At 42.7% G+C, this 18,040-nt stretch overlaps 1 protein-coding gene across 1 annotated transcript in view; it reads right to left on the reverse strand.

The window, feature by feature from the left end:
• The window catches only part of WDFY2 (WD repeat and FYVE domain containing 2), a 514,044-nt gene that overhangs the window by 276,803 nt on the left and 219,201 nt on the right, over positions 1-18,040 (reverse strand). The window contains exon 4 of the mRNA XM_085621796.1: positions 14,292-14,346. Coding sequence (XP_085477922.1) covers positions 14,292-14,346 — 55 coding nt within the window. The remainder of the gene's footprint in view (positions 1-14,291; positions 14,347-18,040) is intronic.

The following is an 18,040-nucleotide window of genomic DNA, read 5'->3' on the forward strand; positions in this document are numbered from 1 at the left end:
TCTTCTTTGTTGGCCCAGTACAGAACAGTAAGCTGGTCCGTCACCTCACCCATACAATGGAAGCAGTGATCAATGCGACAACTACGGCCTTAGGGAACTTGACAGAAGAACAAGCATCGATCTGCTTGGTTGCTTTGCAGAATAGACTTGTTCTAGATGTTATTCTGGCTGATCGAGGTGGAGCATGCTGTATCTTCGGATCCAGCTGTTGTGTCTTCACACCAGACAATTCACCTTCTGTATATGCGTCATCTCCAAACTGTACAAATTAGCTATTGAGATGCATCAAGACTCAGGAACATGAACTTGGGCTGGATGGTTCTAGCACATATTTTCTGTATGGGGTCTAAAAATATTATCGGCCTAATTCATAATTATTGCTATTCTCTTCTCTTCTCTTGTTGTTTATGTGTCCAATGCGGGCCAATGCTTTGTTCCCTCTGTATTTCCACTTGTACTACTTGTCTGCCATCTAAAAAAATGTCCAAAATGTAGTCAGCGATATGATGATAATTGATATACATGATGTTTATCGTACCCCTTTTTTAAGCATTTTGGTTGTGGTGTTCATTTAACCCCTTCGCTGCGGCGCAAATTCCGCCGCAGCGCTGGGGGGGTGAGGGGTGAGCACGGCGCCGCCATGCTCATGACGGACCCACGCCGTCATGAGTCACGGGCGAGCTGTGCTCATGACGGCGTGGTTCCGTCACGACTCCGCCCACTCTCTATTTCGCCCGCACAGGCGGGGAATTAGAGCTGCATGGGAGGAGCGGCCGCCAACGGCCGCAGCTCCCACGTCAACGGCCGCAGCATGACAGAACCACGCCGTCATGAGCACACGCCGCCCATGACGGCGTGGTTCCGTCATGAGCGTACAAGGGGTTAATTTCCTTAGTAATTCTTCCGTCCTCTGCTGATCGTCTTTTCACTCTGCTAGTGTTATCTACTTTAGTGGACTTCCTGACTCAGCTAAAGCAATGTACGTGCTGGGGGTTTGTAGCTGCTAGTGAACCTGGTCTTAGATGTTAACTGTCGACCATTTACTGCTGTCATAAGCATTTCTGCTCCCCCTCCCACTTTGCTGACCAAGTGGTTATTCATCTGCCCTTGTTTGCGGATAGTTATTTCTAAACTTGTTCATCCCATTTCTGTTCACATGCTTACATTGCAGAAAACCGGTATAACACAGACATGGTTTGTGAATTCAAGGTACTACCTCCTGCAGCACTTGAGTGCTGTGTGGGCATGGTCCCACTCATGAGTGATTAATAAACTTGTTATTTATTCCAACTCCAGTGCCGATCTCTATTTTGGTGGTCTCTGGACCCGTGGACAAGAGGGTGCCCACTTTTAGGCACATTTCCACACACCTTGAATGTGAGGAGGGAACTTTTGTTTAACAAGGATTGGGAAAGGCTGGGATATGCAGTCACGCAGCATAATAGTAAAGCCTTTTGGGATCTTGTGAGCAGGCTTAGACATCGGAATGCTCCGGAAAATCCCCTCTTATCTTGTAATGTGTATGGTTCGGATTGGGTCCAACACTTTAGCACCATATATCATATTGCAGAGAATAAGGAACTGGAGGCCTGTTTACTAGATAAAATGAGGAATGCCCCCCCCCACTTTATACTTACCTTACAGGACGTAGTAGCTGCTATAAATCAAATGCCGGGCAGAAAGGCTCCTCGGCCAGAGGAGTTACCCATGGAAATTCTAAAAAGTAACATTAATCTCTAGGTCCCTTGCTCTTTAATACTTTCAAAAGCTCTTTTTGTCACAAGATCCAGAGTTCTTGGAAGGTGTCCACCATAGTCCCCATTTTTAAAAAGAGGGACAGGAATTTGCCTAAATGTTATCGTCCAACCTCCATACTTGATAGCACTCCCAAGATTGTGGAAGGGTTGTTTTCAATCGGTAAGAGTATGGGCTACTCAGAACAAGGTTTTGTGTCCTTTCCAATTTGACTTACATACAGGACTGGGTACAGTGGAACAGTGCCTGAATTTGCATCCAATTATAGGCAAATACACCATTGCTAGGCGCTGCCCACTGTACCCGGCCTTTATGGATTTATTCACATAATTCAACTGTGTTAATGGAGACAAATTATGGTCAATGCTTTTGGAACTGGGGTTGGAACTTGCATTGGAAAACTCAGTATCCACTTTGCATGAGAATCTCACAGCTAAAGTGAGATATGGTCCTACAGGCGAAATGTTGGATTCCTCTTCACTGGCTAGAGGGGTTAGCCAAGGATGTATGTTGGCTCCTTTAATGTGTTCATCCTCTACATAAATAAGCTGAGCTCACATTTGTCGAGTGTAATCACGGATGTGCCGAGAATTAAGAATCTGTTGGTACCTGCTCTGCTTTACGCAGATAATGCAGTTCTCTTAGCCCGGATTACCAAAGCCTTAGCAGAGGCCTTTGTGGCTTTTATGAGCAGCTTTGACCTAACCACCAACTATGGAAAATCCCATATTATGGCGCACGGCACAGGCAAGAAAGGGTCCTAGACACTGCATGTCAATAGGCACATTTTGACCAGTGTTAACAGTTTTTGTTATCTTGGTATTGTTTTTGACTCCTCTGGCTCCTCACATTCACAAGCTACAAAAGCTGCGGCCCTTTTTAATCTGCCTAAGGCGAAATGGAAGGGATCAATTGCACCATTTATAACAATTTATATTGCACAAAGTGTTTCTAAAGGTTTATATGGGGTAGGAGTTTGGAGCTTTTCAAATCCCTCCGCCATATCATTAGAGGAGAACCAAATCTGTAGGTGCTTGCTTTATCTCCCCCTTCCAGCTCCCATTTTATTATTCATTAAGAACCAAGTCTTGATTATACTCAAGTGTCTCAACCTTGACAGTGGTTGTTCTATTCCATGGTTATGATATGTTTCCAGTATGTTTGATGAGCTAGGATTGTCATCCTTGTTCCATGCACCAAGCTCTTTATTAAAGTCTGATAAGACTAAGGTCAAACTGAGATTTAATGATTTTAGCTATTACTGAAGATTGTGTTACGGGTCTAACACAAGCTCAGTTAGGACATTTTTGGCACTTAGTATGTCTGAGGTAACAGCAATGTATTAATTAATTAATGTATTTATCCTTACCTCTTCGCTTCTGTTTCGTTTCAGGGCAGTCTTGGTATGGCGCCTTCCATGTTTTTGGGAAAGTCCACGTGGGCTGGGAACATGTGTTCAGGCTTGCTCTTGCAACAGGTCTTCTGCTCAAACCCGGATTCATTTTTCTTATTAAATCCACTGGTTATTTATTAGTTTATTAGCAGCTGCATGTCGAAACTCAGAAGGACTGCGCCGTGAGGCATTTTCAAATAGAAAAGGGACATATCATAGCCCAAGACCTTGTGACGACTAAAACTAATAAATAACCAGTGGATTTAATAGGAAAAATACGTGACGCGGTCTTCTTTTCTAACAAAGAATCTAAAAACATTTAGGGGAAAGACGAGTACCATACTAGAGACTTGGACATTTATACACAAATACTGTGTGTCACCCATATAACACAACAACTGATGCCTTGAAAAAGTTTCTAAGAAACGAAACACGTGTCGGCTGCCGGTTCAACGCTTAAAAGGAAGATTACCACACCAAGCTGTCTACTCCCAACCACACTGCTACTGTGTTTTAAATTTTAAATTTGTGATTTAAGATTTTGTGATATATTCATATTAAATTGATACAACAAGAACTAAATTGATGTCCTGCGGGTACTTTGAATTGATCTGTGCTAAATAACTATATGAATTGATATAATAATTGAATTAGAGTGCCGAGGCTGATATATTTACTTCACGCTTTCACTGGGTCCTATTAGGCTCCAGTGTTTTGGCACCTTAGGTAGTGGGGTGCAATCATTGTAACCTTAAGGGGCACCAATACTTGGACGTATACATTGAATGCACAAAGAGAATAGATGTGCTACCAATTAAACCACCACTGCCATCTGTAACCACTGGTTTTACACTGACACTGTTCACATACCACTCACATACAACTTAAACATTACTCAACTCACTATTCATCCTGCATTCACACACGTCTCATCCACCACACAATCATGCATCCCACTCTGTACACGTATGCACTACCCACACTGAACAGTAACTGCTCACCCTGCACACACACACATTTGTAACACTTCATACATACACACCACTTACTTACAGCAAGACATTTTCATCCTGCACTCCGACATCCCTCAACCTGCACACTCACACTGAATAAAGTTATCATTCACCCAGCACTCATGCACCGTCGCCCTGCACACACCGTGCCCATGCTGCACTCACACCTCTCACCTTGCACACAAACTGTTCATCCTGGACTTGCACAACTCTCACCTTTATCACACACACTTCTCACCTTACACATCTATCTCCTTGTACTCACCCTCCACTTATACACCTAGCACTCACTTACCGTCCACCCTGCAGTCACCCGCCAATAAAATATGAAGGTATTTTTTTTATAATTATCAGAACCATTTAAACTTCAAGCTACAGGAAATATGGCAGATCACATCTAACATCAAAGATCAAATACACGTATTCATTTGACGACTTAGGAAAACAAAAACACCATTCTTCCAAAGATTGCCAAGCTAAGGTAAGTAGATTAACGTAGCCCAGCATTTAATTCTGATCTAACACAAAACTGTATTTGGAAGTTGATGGCAGGAAAGGAAGGGGTGTGGATCCTGTGACTGCAATTCTGCAACACATTCTTCCTGACAGTGTTACTCATGTCTGTGCTGATGCCAGAGAAGAACAAACACCATAATTATATACGAGATGTTGCTTAATAGCATTGCTGTGGGAGGTGTGTGACCTAAAAGGCAAATTCAATACCATATGCATTAGTGAGCCTTCTGTAGCAAAAAAATAAAAATAATAGAGAGACGCCTGGCTTATGCATCTTGATATAAAAAACAATGATCAGAGCTGCTTGGAGGTAAGCAATCTTCATGTTGAAGCACAGCTTTTGCCAAACCAAAAGCTGTACTCAGGTGAACCGATATCTTGTAAAAGTCACATAAGGTATAGCGACAACTGTGCTGTCAAGCCAAACCTTAAAAGAGATAAAGTCTTTAAGCACATGATTAACTCAAGTACTCTGAGCTACAGACTGTCCACTCGACTTCATTTGAAACCCATACAACCACAGCTATCGCTACAACCCTCCTCTTTGGACATTGCCAACCCTCTGGTGATAGCCAATCGCAAGGTCAAGTGGTTATCCTTCATGGGCCATGTGAAGCCATGGTTAGCCCTATACAAGCAATGACTCGAATCAAGGATAAGTGGTTATCCTTCATGGGCCATGTGAAGCCATGGTTAGCCCTATACAAGCAATGACTCGAATCAAGGATAACCATGGTAATGTTGTTATCCGCATTTGCTCTTTGGAAACAACTGGATGCTTACATGCTACGAGTGCAGTTATAACTGTTCTGAAAGCCCTGCATGCACATATTCTGTCTTCCCTATGGACTTCTTCATCCGCTCCTGATTTATTCACAATAATTTGCATTACTTTCACCCCGCAAGAATCTGTACAACCCTTCTACACCACCAAGACCATGGTCCGTGCTCTACCAAACTGCGTGAATAAATAAGGTATCTCTCCGAGCCTACTCTTGATTGATGGTGGCTGCTTAATAGGTATGTCAAATACAACTGGGGCACCCAAGGTAAGGGCACATGTATGAAACGATTTAATGGAAGATTCAAGGATGTGCCATTCAGGCTTTAGAAAATAAGATACAGAAGTTAAATCAGCTGAGCTGAACATGTGCATAAGGCACATACTTAGCTTTTGGATGGATATATATATATATATATATATATATATATATATATATATATATATATATATATATATAGTGTTCTTTATTCGATTTGAGATAAATCATAAAAGCATTCACAATGTTAAAACAGAATTAAACATATCAAATTACTTCCCTATATTGATATCTCCGCTAATGTTATAGTCCACATCCTAGGTTATAAGGCATTACATACACATTTTAAAATAAAAAAACTCTAAAACACCATAAAAATTGTCAAAGATCAGATGTGACAACACACTCAATTCTGATTATTACAAATCCCTCTTGAGGTTCTTAATTTAAATGCAATCCTTAAAAGATTTACAACACAATGGAGGGTGAAAACATCTGAGGACATTATTAAAAATAACAAAGAAACACAAATCTGCTTAATAACAGTATTCCGGAGTAAAGTCTTTAAAAACCTTCTCCTTGGGTAAGTATAATATGAGCAGATAAAAAGAAAATGAGAAGTATCCTGTGGAACAGGTCGTCGCAGCCACAGGGCCCTCTCTCTTCTACATTTCTCATAAAACCCCCTGGAGATTCCAGGATTTGGTCTATCAAATTTAATCTTAAACGAGTTATTAAGAACCTCTCATTAGGACTGGTCAAAAGGTGATATAGTCGGGGTAGACTTCACTAAAATATAATTTCAGAAAACAGACTCCTTTTCTAATTCGGTAGTCTCCCGTTGTGACTGCCTGAACTTTAAATACAGTATTTTAATGTCAGTCTTGTCTTTCTGGCTTATAGTGACTATATCGGCGAGCAGGGCTGAGCGACCCAAGTTATGAAAACCATCCCTCACATATTTTAACGAAGGGATTTTCATAGCGTGGGCCAGTGTGAGACCATCCTGGACCACCATCCTTGTCAGTCCAAGCTCTTCGCTTAGCCAAATTTTTAACCAGAATACTAGGGGTTTAACTGCTATAGTATCCGAGATGTACCCGGCCTCCAGTTCTTCATGCGCTAAAAAAGCAGGGGTGCTGCTCGGTATCCTCAACAAGCGCCTCATGTATTTATTTTCCTCCCTTTGTAGATTGTTGAGCTTTACAAATACCCAGACCTCACTTCCGTACAAGACCTTGGCACAGCAGATTGAATTGTACAATTTTAAAATCACGTCCGGAGTCCAATACCCTAGTCTTTGACCATAGTTCATAATTGCACCTGTAGATTTGATCCGGGACAGGGCTTTATTGTCGAATAGATGCTTAAAGTTTAATCGGCCGTCGAATATTATTCCTAAATAGGAAAATGCTGGGACTTTGCCTAGTATGTGTCCCCCAATAGAGAAATTGTACGATTTCCCTTTCTTGTTCCCCATTTCCATCACATATGATTTTGTGAGGTTCGGGGACATATCCAGACTCCATAAACCTCACAAAGCCATCGATTAGCAACTGCAACCCATGGGGGGGTGCGGGCTAGTAACAGCATAAAGCAGAACAGGAACTGCGCTTTCCCCTATCCTCGGCAGGTCTGTCTTGATATCGCGCAGGGCGGCATCCAACCCGTTGATATACAACGTAAACAAGAAAGGTGCCAATATGCACCCCTGCCTGACCCCACTGGAGCATACAAATGTATCTGTGATGTCCCCCTCCTGAGTGTACCTTACCACGGCGGAGGTATTTTGATGCAGAGACTGCAGGATGTTAATTATAGCTATGTCTACACCCTGACTAGCCATCAGGGACCACAGTTTTCTCCGGTTCACGCGGTCAAATGCCGCCGTGAGGTCCATAAACGCTAAATAGAAGACCTCCTCCTTCGCTAATGTATATTTGGCCGTGATGAGGTAAAGATTCAAACATTGAGCTACCGTGGATTTACCGGGGCAAAACCCGTATTGAACGTCAGTGATTATATTAGTGGATTCAGCCCAGTCCATCAGCCTATTTAAAATTACCCGACCCAGAACCTTTGCTGATACATCAATCAAAGATATTGGGCGGTAACATTGCGGATTGTCCCTGTCCCCCTTCTTGAAAATGGGCACGATAATTGTAGACAACCATGAACCTGGCATTGAGGAACTTATTGCTGCATTTAGCACCCTTGTCAATAGGGGCGCCCATACCTCTGTATTGCATTTGAAGAGGTCGGGCGGAATCCCGTCTGGTCCTGGAACCTTATGTCTAGTAAGGCCATCTATTCCAGCCCTTACTTCTGCTAGAGAAAAAGAGACCAGTCCACTACTGGCTAAACCAACTGTTGATTGCAGTTCCTCCTGTGTATCTATGGTATGGTTATACAGGCCTTGAAAATACTGCCTCCAATGTTCAGGGAGAATATTCGCACTTAGCCCAGATTTATTTGGGTCTGAGAAACACGGACTGTTGATGGTCCTCCAGAACCGTGCGGAGTCCTTCAACTGGGCTGCATCCACAAGTTCCTCCCATGCTAAACGCTGCAACTGGCCTTTACGATTTTTTACCACTTGCTTATAGGATGCTCAACATGCGCGCACCCATTCCCTATCCCTAGGCTTCTGCTTGAGTGCCCCCTTCAGTTTCCTCAGGGCCAGCGAACAGTGACAGTCAAACCACCGCGGGCTGTCCGTTATACATCTCGATGTGGTTGACTTCAACATGTTACTGACCCTGATCGTGATATTAAAGAAAACCTCCATCAGATCTGCCCCTCTTATCTCCAGGTTTAAGCAGTCACTAAAATCTTTAGCCCCATTTTTAAATAAAACGGCATTAAATTCAGCTGCGTCTACCTGGGCCCATCTAAGCCTCCTACCCTGGTCCACAGGTCTCAGTCTATCCCTCTCCATCTGACTGCCATGTGATAGATTAAGACACTGAATTTTTAATGAGGGGTATCGGAACTCAACCTGAGTTCCAAAAATACCAAGAAAGAAAAGATTTTCCTTCTTGAGTCCCCTCACTCACCAGGGTTTCCCACGGTGACATGATCATTGGGGCCATCTCAGTCCTCTACGGACTGAGGCGTGCTACGAATTGCGGATTTACGTAGGAGCACTGTTGTGACAACTATGTGTGGTGCAGAAAGTGTAGTGGAGTGGGCTAATGTGAGTGTTAAAAATACCTAGCTAGTGGGCCAAATAATTTTATTCTTGCTCCTAGTTAGTATAATCTAAAAACGGGGTAGAATGTTGGCAGGCCTAGCTATAATGGGTTAGGTGTACCTAGCATCTTGTCAACATGTTTCGAGCTTCCCCAAGCTCTTTGTCAGGACCACACAGGGACCAGCCCTGTGTAAACCACTCCTAGTAGACCCAATTGAGATGAAAAAACATTAAGTGATGCAGCAACTAATAAGCATGCGTTAGTATATACATACGTTTGAGCATTGTCATGTAGTATCTGTAGGGTACATAAAACAAGCATTTGTTAAGGGAACAAAACCTTTTACGTCCCTTTCAGGTTCGTCTATGTTAATCACTGCGCACACATTCAACCTAAATGTTGGTAGGATCCTCTGTTTCTGTGCCCCTGTGTGGGTCAGAAATTCGCATTATTTTTCACTCTACATGCCATTTCAGTGCTTAAAAGAAAGTTCCTCTAGAGTGAGTAAAGTGAATTAAAAAACATGTGATACCGACGCACAATACATAAAACACACATACAAAGTATTGCAAGCATTACATACATTTTAGGAAGCAAAAATGTGCCCCATGGTCTCGGAGGGGGTGTGGGTATCTCGTACTCCTGTAATGAGCAAAAGTTGAAAGGAGAAAGAACCGAAGAAAATAAATGGAGGAACGAGCCATGTCTGCGGCTTATCTGTGTAAAAATACGGGAGATGTAAGTAAAATCGCATCGGGTCTGTTTATCCGGGTGTCAAGATGCGGTCCGTGAGGGTTCCAAATAGGTGGTTCCGAGTTTGAGCGTCTCTTATCAAGTAAGTGAGTTCTCCAGGCAGATTAGAGGTCCCGACACCCGCATAAACAGACCCGATGCGATTTTATTTACATCTCCCGTATTTTTACACAGATAAGCCGCAGACATGGCTCGTTCCTCCGTTTATTTTCTAAAGTCCCCACAAGTCCCCCTCCGCCTGATTGCATATCCTTCCGCTTGGCCCGTTTCGCCATATGTTACGGGGAGATAGGCAGAAACAGACAAATAGCAGAGTCAACAGTACCTTACGGGGCGGATGTTCTCCAGTTGTAAGCGTCAAGGGGGTGGCCCATTCCGGTCTCCCTTGGTCTCTGACGGGCGCGCCCTTGGCCCGGGCTTCGCATGCGTAGTAAGAATTTAATAAACATGTGTGTGTGTGTCTTTTTTTTTTTTAAACAGATTTTATTTGCCAAAATAACAAAGATATTGCAGAGCACTGCCACCCAGCAACTCATGCAAAGAAAATGTACACAGAAATGACTGACACTTTCTGGAGCAAAATAGGAAAAATTGAGAGCAATACAGTTGCAATATTAACCAAAGAAATAGAAAGAAACAAACCCCCTAAACCCCCCCATCGCACTCAAGCCTACCCAAAAGCAGCACCAGAGGAAACATTCACAACTGTCTAGACACAGTACCCCTACATCCACAGGGCAAGGTTACATATCCCCTATAACGGGAGGGATGCCGAGTCCGTGGGCCTGGCTACTGAAACGGGTTCCAACTCCAGGCCTCGATACTCTGCCCATCGCCGCCTAATTTTAGAATGCTTAAGTGGGCACCCCCTGGCCACAAAGATAGGGATTTTTAGCCCCATACAGAAATCCATGCCATTTTTCCAAACGGACACCGATGGCGCCTCGGAGCCTTCCACGCTTTAGCAATGTCCCGCTTAGCTAAGGTGAACCCCAGTAGCATAAGATGGCGCTTGTATATGTTCCCTCCTATATTGTCCATCACATGCAGCAGGACCAGCTTTGGGGAGCTGGGGAGGTCCCATCCCAGCACCTCAGAGAGGCACGACAAAACTCCCCGCCAAAATCGTGCTAGGGCAGTGCAGCACTAGATAGTATGCAGCAAAGTGCCCTCCTCATGCTGTCATCGGAGACACCGGGGAGGCCACCAATCCCGCCCTCCAGAGCCTGACCCTCGTGAAATAGACCCGATGGAGATACTTAAACTGAATAAGGCGAAGACGCACAGCTATGGATGCCCCCCGTGGGGAGGCCAGGGCCTCCACCCAGTTCTATTCCTCCAGCGGGCCTAGTGTGTGTCTTTTTACTTGAGAAATAGGGCGCTGGCAGCTGTTGTGAAGGTGGGGAAGTTGTAGCTGATGAGAGTTACAGCTGAGTTGGAATAAACAACACTGATACAAGAGTGCATACAAAGAGCCAATATCCACCTGAGGACCTATTATGTATAGGGCGCACTATCCAAGTTTGCGCCCGTCACATCTTAAAACAGGTGCACCCCACATACAACAGGGAAAGTACGCCCTTTTACATAGAATGAGGTTCCCAGGGGGCAGCGTATTCAGATTAAAAACAGAGCAAAGTTTCACTGTGCAGGCAGCAACCCGACTGCACTTTTAAAAGGGATTAGAGATCCCCTTGCAGGTGAGTGCAGTAAGCGACTGCACCCGCCTGCAAGGGGATGTCTGGTAGGTCCATAGGACCCCTTCCAGAGGACTGCTATCAGGAGACGCACGGTCAGTGTACCCTCTGACATCTTCTTTGCCTCTGCTCCTGTTTCTTTAATACGCGTGGGCGCAGAGGCAAAGGGATTCCCTCATTTGCAAATGAGGAGATGCCCTCTTGAGAAAGCACAGGCACTGTATGTGCGCCAGCCCTTTCAGTTTTACAGAACGGGCGCACAAACGTCTACAGCCCCTTCGGAATTACCAAAGTGCCCTGGGGCGTTCAAAGCAGGCGTAAATGCATGAGCCAAGATATATCGATCCACGCATGACAGAATGAATACATGCTAAAACAATACAGTACTACTTATTTGACACAGGCTTTTGTGGTCATTTCTTATTTGGGGCACAACCAACCCCTGACCTTAGGGCCCAGCTGTTACTACCACCCCTAATAGTTCGCTTCAAATGCGGATGATGCAAGGCCTTGCTCTGGAGAAAAAGGAGTTCAGGTACTCCAATCGTAAATATACACTTAAGCATCATACAAATTGCAATTCTACAGATGTCATCTATGTAATCACATGCCCCTGAGAAATATGGTTTATGTAGGGCAACCAGGCAGAAAGTCAAGATCAGAATCCTTCAACATTGCTCAAGGATTCGCTGCAACACACAGGGTGAACCCCTAGTTGAACACTGCAATCATGTGCTAGCCACTGCTTACAGTCTAAGATTATGGACAATGGAAAAAGTGATTCATAACCCCAGAGGAGGAGACTTGGCATCCATTCTCAATTTACGCGAGTGCAAATAGACACATTTGCTGGATACGGTTAATAAGGGGTTGAATGAATCTGAGGAGATATTGAGACATGTTTGCCTACTCTGTATGGGTTAGACATCTAGTGCTAAGTAAGTAGTATTGTATTGTTTTAACATGCATTCATTCTGTCATGCGTGGATCGATATATCTTGGCTCAATGACTCATGGAATTAAAGCAATTGTTGTTGTGCTTTTCCATAAGCTATGTCCTTCATACTTGTGTACTCTTGACAATGTCGCTATGATCACCTAGTATGTTGTGTGTCTTGTATAGAATTGTATATAAATGTATAGTGGTTAGGTGGTACATTTACATTATCATTACTGACAGTAATGTGTGGTAATCATCGAAAGGCAGCTGGTTGTATATAATCCCATTATTATTGTTTTGATAGTCACCCAAATAAACCACAGGCACTTTTGATTTATTGTGGAGGATTACACTTCGGTCCTCACATTTCAACAGACAGGAGGCCCATACTTTTTTGTCAATATACGTTTCACGTTCTAACCAGTCCGCTTTCCCATGAACACCAAGAAGCTCGGATATGACGGTTTCCGCGTCACCCAGAGTCATCAAGCAGCTGTCTCGTAGAGTGCTGATTCGGACTTGCATGCTTACACAGCGGCCGTCCTTTTTAGCTCACTCTCTGCCGGTCTGCGTTCTATGTAATGTACTTTGTATATAGCACGTATTTATGTATGTATCATTATATGTCATTGAACAGTCCTGTGTCTTTGAATATTAGTGTATGTATTGTTTTATAAAGTATATTATTTTCAATATATCTGGCACATTTTGAGCTTATAACAATCTCATCTTTTGTCTGTGTGGCAATCAATGTTGACTGTATGCTATTGACTGGTTTCCCTAGATGCCAGGATAAATGCAAAGCGTTCTGAAGCAATTGTACGTTTCTCGACAGAACCAACCATTAGTTCATACTGTCACCAGCATGACAGCAGTGTTGTGATTGGTCTGAGCGGCCTGGTTCGGCAGTCAGACGGAGTGGGGGCCTGTGCATGTTCTCTCCACCCGGCTGTGCAATACAGCAGGATAAGAAATGCTAAGTGCGCATGAGAGTTTGGCTGGCAAAAGATGACCGACCAAACCGTTGTGCTCACTTATGGTGCACATTATTCCACTACTGCTCCCTCTCTCTGTGACACAGCCCAACCCCAACCTGCCATAACCTGGCTTGTGCTCCTTACAGAAAAATAAAATGATAATCACCTAACGTTATTAACGTTGCATTATTATCCTATTTTTCCTTTTACACTAAGTGGGGCGACGCTGTGGAGAAGTCGCTGCTGCAAGGAGTTCTTCAAGCCACCACCATGCGTGTGAGAAGGCCACAAACCTGCATAAACTAAATAACCCTGCTGTCATAGATGTGAGCACCGAAAGACCAGAGCAACAAAAGATAATGATCACGAGCAAGTAGACTAGGCTTAACAAAAGACTGTTCTACTGTCACAGATGCGAGGCTCAACATAACACAAAAAAATGATGTTGCAGGAAAGAGCCGGTGCAAAGTTCAGTGTGATGGGGATCAGATCTCTGCTGTCATGTCTGAGCCAGTACCCTAGACACAATCAGAAGTAGACCTGCTGGCAATTATGGAAATCTGCAACATTAGCACAGAAGAGAGAGCTATGCTCTAACAGATTTTATCCTCAAATAGTATAGATTTTGTGACAGACTAACAGAGATAGATTTCATATCAAATATGCGACCTTACAATGGCAATGTGAAATGAGAGATATTAGCCTGTGTGAACTTACAAAATAAACATGAAAGGAGAGATATCTCTACCTATCACAGCGTCATCAGTACAATAACACATAACTTTGCTGTCGCTTATAGAGGCCTGCAATTGCAGTGCAACAAAAGACAGTTACACAGAACATTGCAATGCAACAATGGACAGTTCCAACGAAACATCTAAACATCAGTGCAATATGAAAATGCTCTGCTGGGAAACAAACAAAAACCTTGGCTAGGGTTTGCTTCCTCCTTTCCCATGCATCATCCTATACCACCTTGCCCCGCTGCTATACAAAAATGCATAAATTCTTACCTAGATAAGATTTAGCTGGTGTCATTTTGTTGTAGTCTTCAGCTAAAATAAATTCCTGTACAGGAAGAAAAAAGAACTTCAATTAATATTTTAATTGCTGTTCTACTTTGCCATCTACGTTGTGCTACTTGGTTTTTCAAATTGAATGTAGTGCAAACCACCATTCGACCATCATTTATATCTTTGATATGCGCTCTTAAACAGCACTCTGTTAGTTTACAGCATCTGTGTCTTGTGGGAAGATCAGTAAACCTAGAAAAAGCAAAGGGTTATATAGCACAGCTGATCGGCTGTACAAGAACACACCAAGGATCATACTTCTATACAGGAATTCAGTTTAAAATAGTAGCGCACTTTTACATTGTGAGCTACTTAACAGAACAGCATATGCTGGGGCAACCCATACATAACCACCATAATTTGGAGTCACCAGTATCAAGAAAAACAGGAATATAGCACATAACAGACTGCCCAGCAACGATGATCAGTGCAGCAAACCTCTTTTGATCTATTGTTCCAGTGAACATACATCTATAAGCAGAATAGTCGGTCATTCTCAGCGAAAAGCTATCATAAATTGCTGGATGAAAATATAGCAAGACTCTTGTGTATTTCATCAACATGCCTACATCTCTTAACCACAAGAATTAGCAACAATAAACCCCAAAATGACACTAGTGGCAGTCTTAAGAAACATTCTCAACCAAACCACAAAGAGAACCTGTTTGTGTGTGGTACGCACTGTTCACTTGCCCTTATGGTGCAATGCAATGTGTTCAAACTTGTATCGTTATTACTATCATTAACAATACATTCACCACGTATATCAGTAGTACCATATCAATATACAAAAAGCAACTTTATCATAAGTGACATAACAGAAACATGTACAAAAAATATACTAAACAATTTTATTCTTGTTTATGTTCTTGTTCTTGCTTGCATATTTTCATTCTTTCATATTCTTCATTATACAAATGGAGTTCTTTAAGTATTTACATCTCCCAATGCATTTCGGTAATGTACCTTCATCAGGGAAATACTAAAAGTAATGCAAAATTATCTTTTAACAAAACTAATTCCGAGTAACAACATTTCAAGTGCGGGATAAACCCTAACGATCCCAACACCACTCTTGTGCTGTTATTGTTTGTCGTGCTCACCGAACAAGAATCGCAAATTTGATACTCCTTAAGTATACCATAATCACCCTGTGTTGAAATCACTGTGTGATGTGGAATCAAACATCTGAACTTGACACCAAACCCATGCCGCCAGAACTACAATCCATGTGTCTATTAAACGCTCACCTGTGCCTGAAATGAAGCTGAATGCCAGCAAAAATATGCTGCCTGTAAAACACGAAGACAATATATGTATGTCTGCCACATGGGTCATCATCTATATTAACACTATGCATCCGAAACCAGCCCAATTGGGCTCCAATAACGGAACCTACTTGATATCTTCCACAGACGACCCTCTTCCAATTTCAAACACCCATATACACAGGTCAACTACGTGTCATGCTGTAGATACCACTGAAAATAAAAGAAAACGATCATTTGATCTATGTCCCGCTAACAGGACCGGGATATAACCCCAAGCCCTCTCCAAGTGGCTGACCACCCCGCCTACCTTGCCGATGTATTACTTCTATCCTCCTCCACTTTCAACATGTGCGTTTCATCCTCCCGCTTCAGCCGCGTATTACAATTCAACCGGGCGCCACGCTCCGTATTGAAGAATGCTACGTCTACGAAAGACGTCGTCTACCAGACTCTAAAATGGAAAAAAGACTATGCTGCACCATGCTGGTGGATAAACAAAAGACTACACACAATCTGGCACATGCATCAACAATGGTTGACACTGCGCACTGTGCTAGGGGTACCTTAGACCCTAAACAAATAATCACCTTGACATGTAAAATCAAACTCAACGGTCCAATTCAAATAAACATGTATTGTATATTGGTTCATATACAAAATGAATAAATATATACAGAGGTAGTTAAACCAATGTTCAAACGTTACAATAATAATTTACAATCATCAAATGAATGCTTGACTAACAAAGAAAATCTATGATACATAATACATATGATTGTTCACTTGATGGCTTAAAGGCGAGCCCAATGCATTTCGGGACTTAAATGTCCCTTCGTCAGGGGCAATCTGTGGACAAAAGAACATAATCATCATGGACTTCATATTTAAACAAAGAACTTCAAATCACATAATATGATACTCCAATATTGAACCTCACAAATCCTGTGTAGACCTATCGTGATTAACCCACGTGGATACAATGTTCTACAAGCCCCTGGAGAATAAGCTTTGCCAAGAGTCTGCATTTAGTTGAGAGAACCAGAATCAACGTCACCCGATAGTGTAAAGAACACCATAGTGATGTAGATAAGTGAATGTTGAAATAGAGGTTGTACCGTGAAAAACATGAAGACAACGTACAGGTGTGTGGCGAGAAAATCTCACCTATGTATTAGTATGGTAAAGTTGATGGAAGAATATTGAAGAAAAAATTCGTATCTACCGGATCTCAACGCAACTGCAAAAAAGAAAAGAAACACTTGGAAATAGATAGTTGTGCAACACTGGCTACAATGGTGATGTGCTTACAAAGGAAGCTTAGGTACTGAGTACCTGACTCACCGATATATTTGAAAACGAGCCCACGAAGGTGGAGACTAAAAACAAAGATAGAGTACGGTCAGCACGAGTGCTTGCATCGGTACGCAAATGAAATCATACAGAAACGGAAACAGTACTTACAATGAGTTCAACCTGGGACAGGCGTGGACCGTTCAACTAAGGAGCTTCCGATATCGAGGAGAGGAGCACACGGGAACGGTGCTCATTCAACAATAAATATACAGCGGGAGAGTCGAACTATGTCACGCTTCCGGGATAGAAATGAAAACAGGGCTGGAACCATGGTGGCCATGTTGGAAGGGGGTAACCTAACGTAATCAAGCTCAAGGCATAAGGGGAGATTCCAAATTCCCAAACAAAAATACGATGAAGCCAGATGGTTACTAACAATAATGTGGAAAAATGGAGAAACTAATTACATAGAAAATGAGTAAAAAAGGATGGGACGTAGCTGATAACTGGAGGGCCTTAACAAATAGGAAAGAAAAGAAGTGTGTACATAAAAGGAACGTACTAGACATGATATACTGGGTGCGACAATGATGTGTGAGCTACAAATGCAAACTCGTAGGAAACGAATGAGATACATGTGGAAATGAGAGAAAAACAAACAAGAAAGAGAAATCTAGTGTGAAAGTGGTTAGTTGAAAATAATGAGGAAAAGGTGGTAAACCCTGAACATACGCAACCAGAATATAAAAGGGTTTATCTATAGAAAGCATGACAGATCCAGACGGTCATTGAGACCAGATGGGGCCAGGGTGTGCAATTTTTTAATCCAAAAGATTTCCTTGCGCAATAGAAGGTTAGTGATGTCTACTCCTGGTTTAACACAGATGGTTTCGATAATTTGAAAGCGAAGTTGTGAAATCATGTGTTTAGCTTCAGACCAGTGAATCGCTAGGCTTGAGGTGGAGTTTCTGTTTCTAATCCTGGATTTATGTTCCGTGATTCGAGTCTTAATCTTGCGCTCCGTTTTACCTACATATGCCTTGCCACACGGACATTTGATGCAATAAATGGCGTGTGTAGTGTTACAGTCACTGGTGTGTTTCAACAGAATCTTCGACCCAGATG

The sequence above is a fragment of the Triturus cristatus genome, chromosome 8 (assembly GCF_964204655.1).
Source record: "Triturus cristatus chromosome 8, aTriCri1.1, whole genome shotgun sequence".
NCBI lineage: Eukaryota > Metazoa > Chordata > Amphibia > Caudata > Salamandridae > Triturus > Triturus cristatus.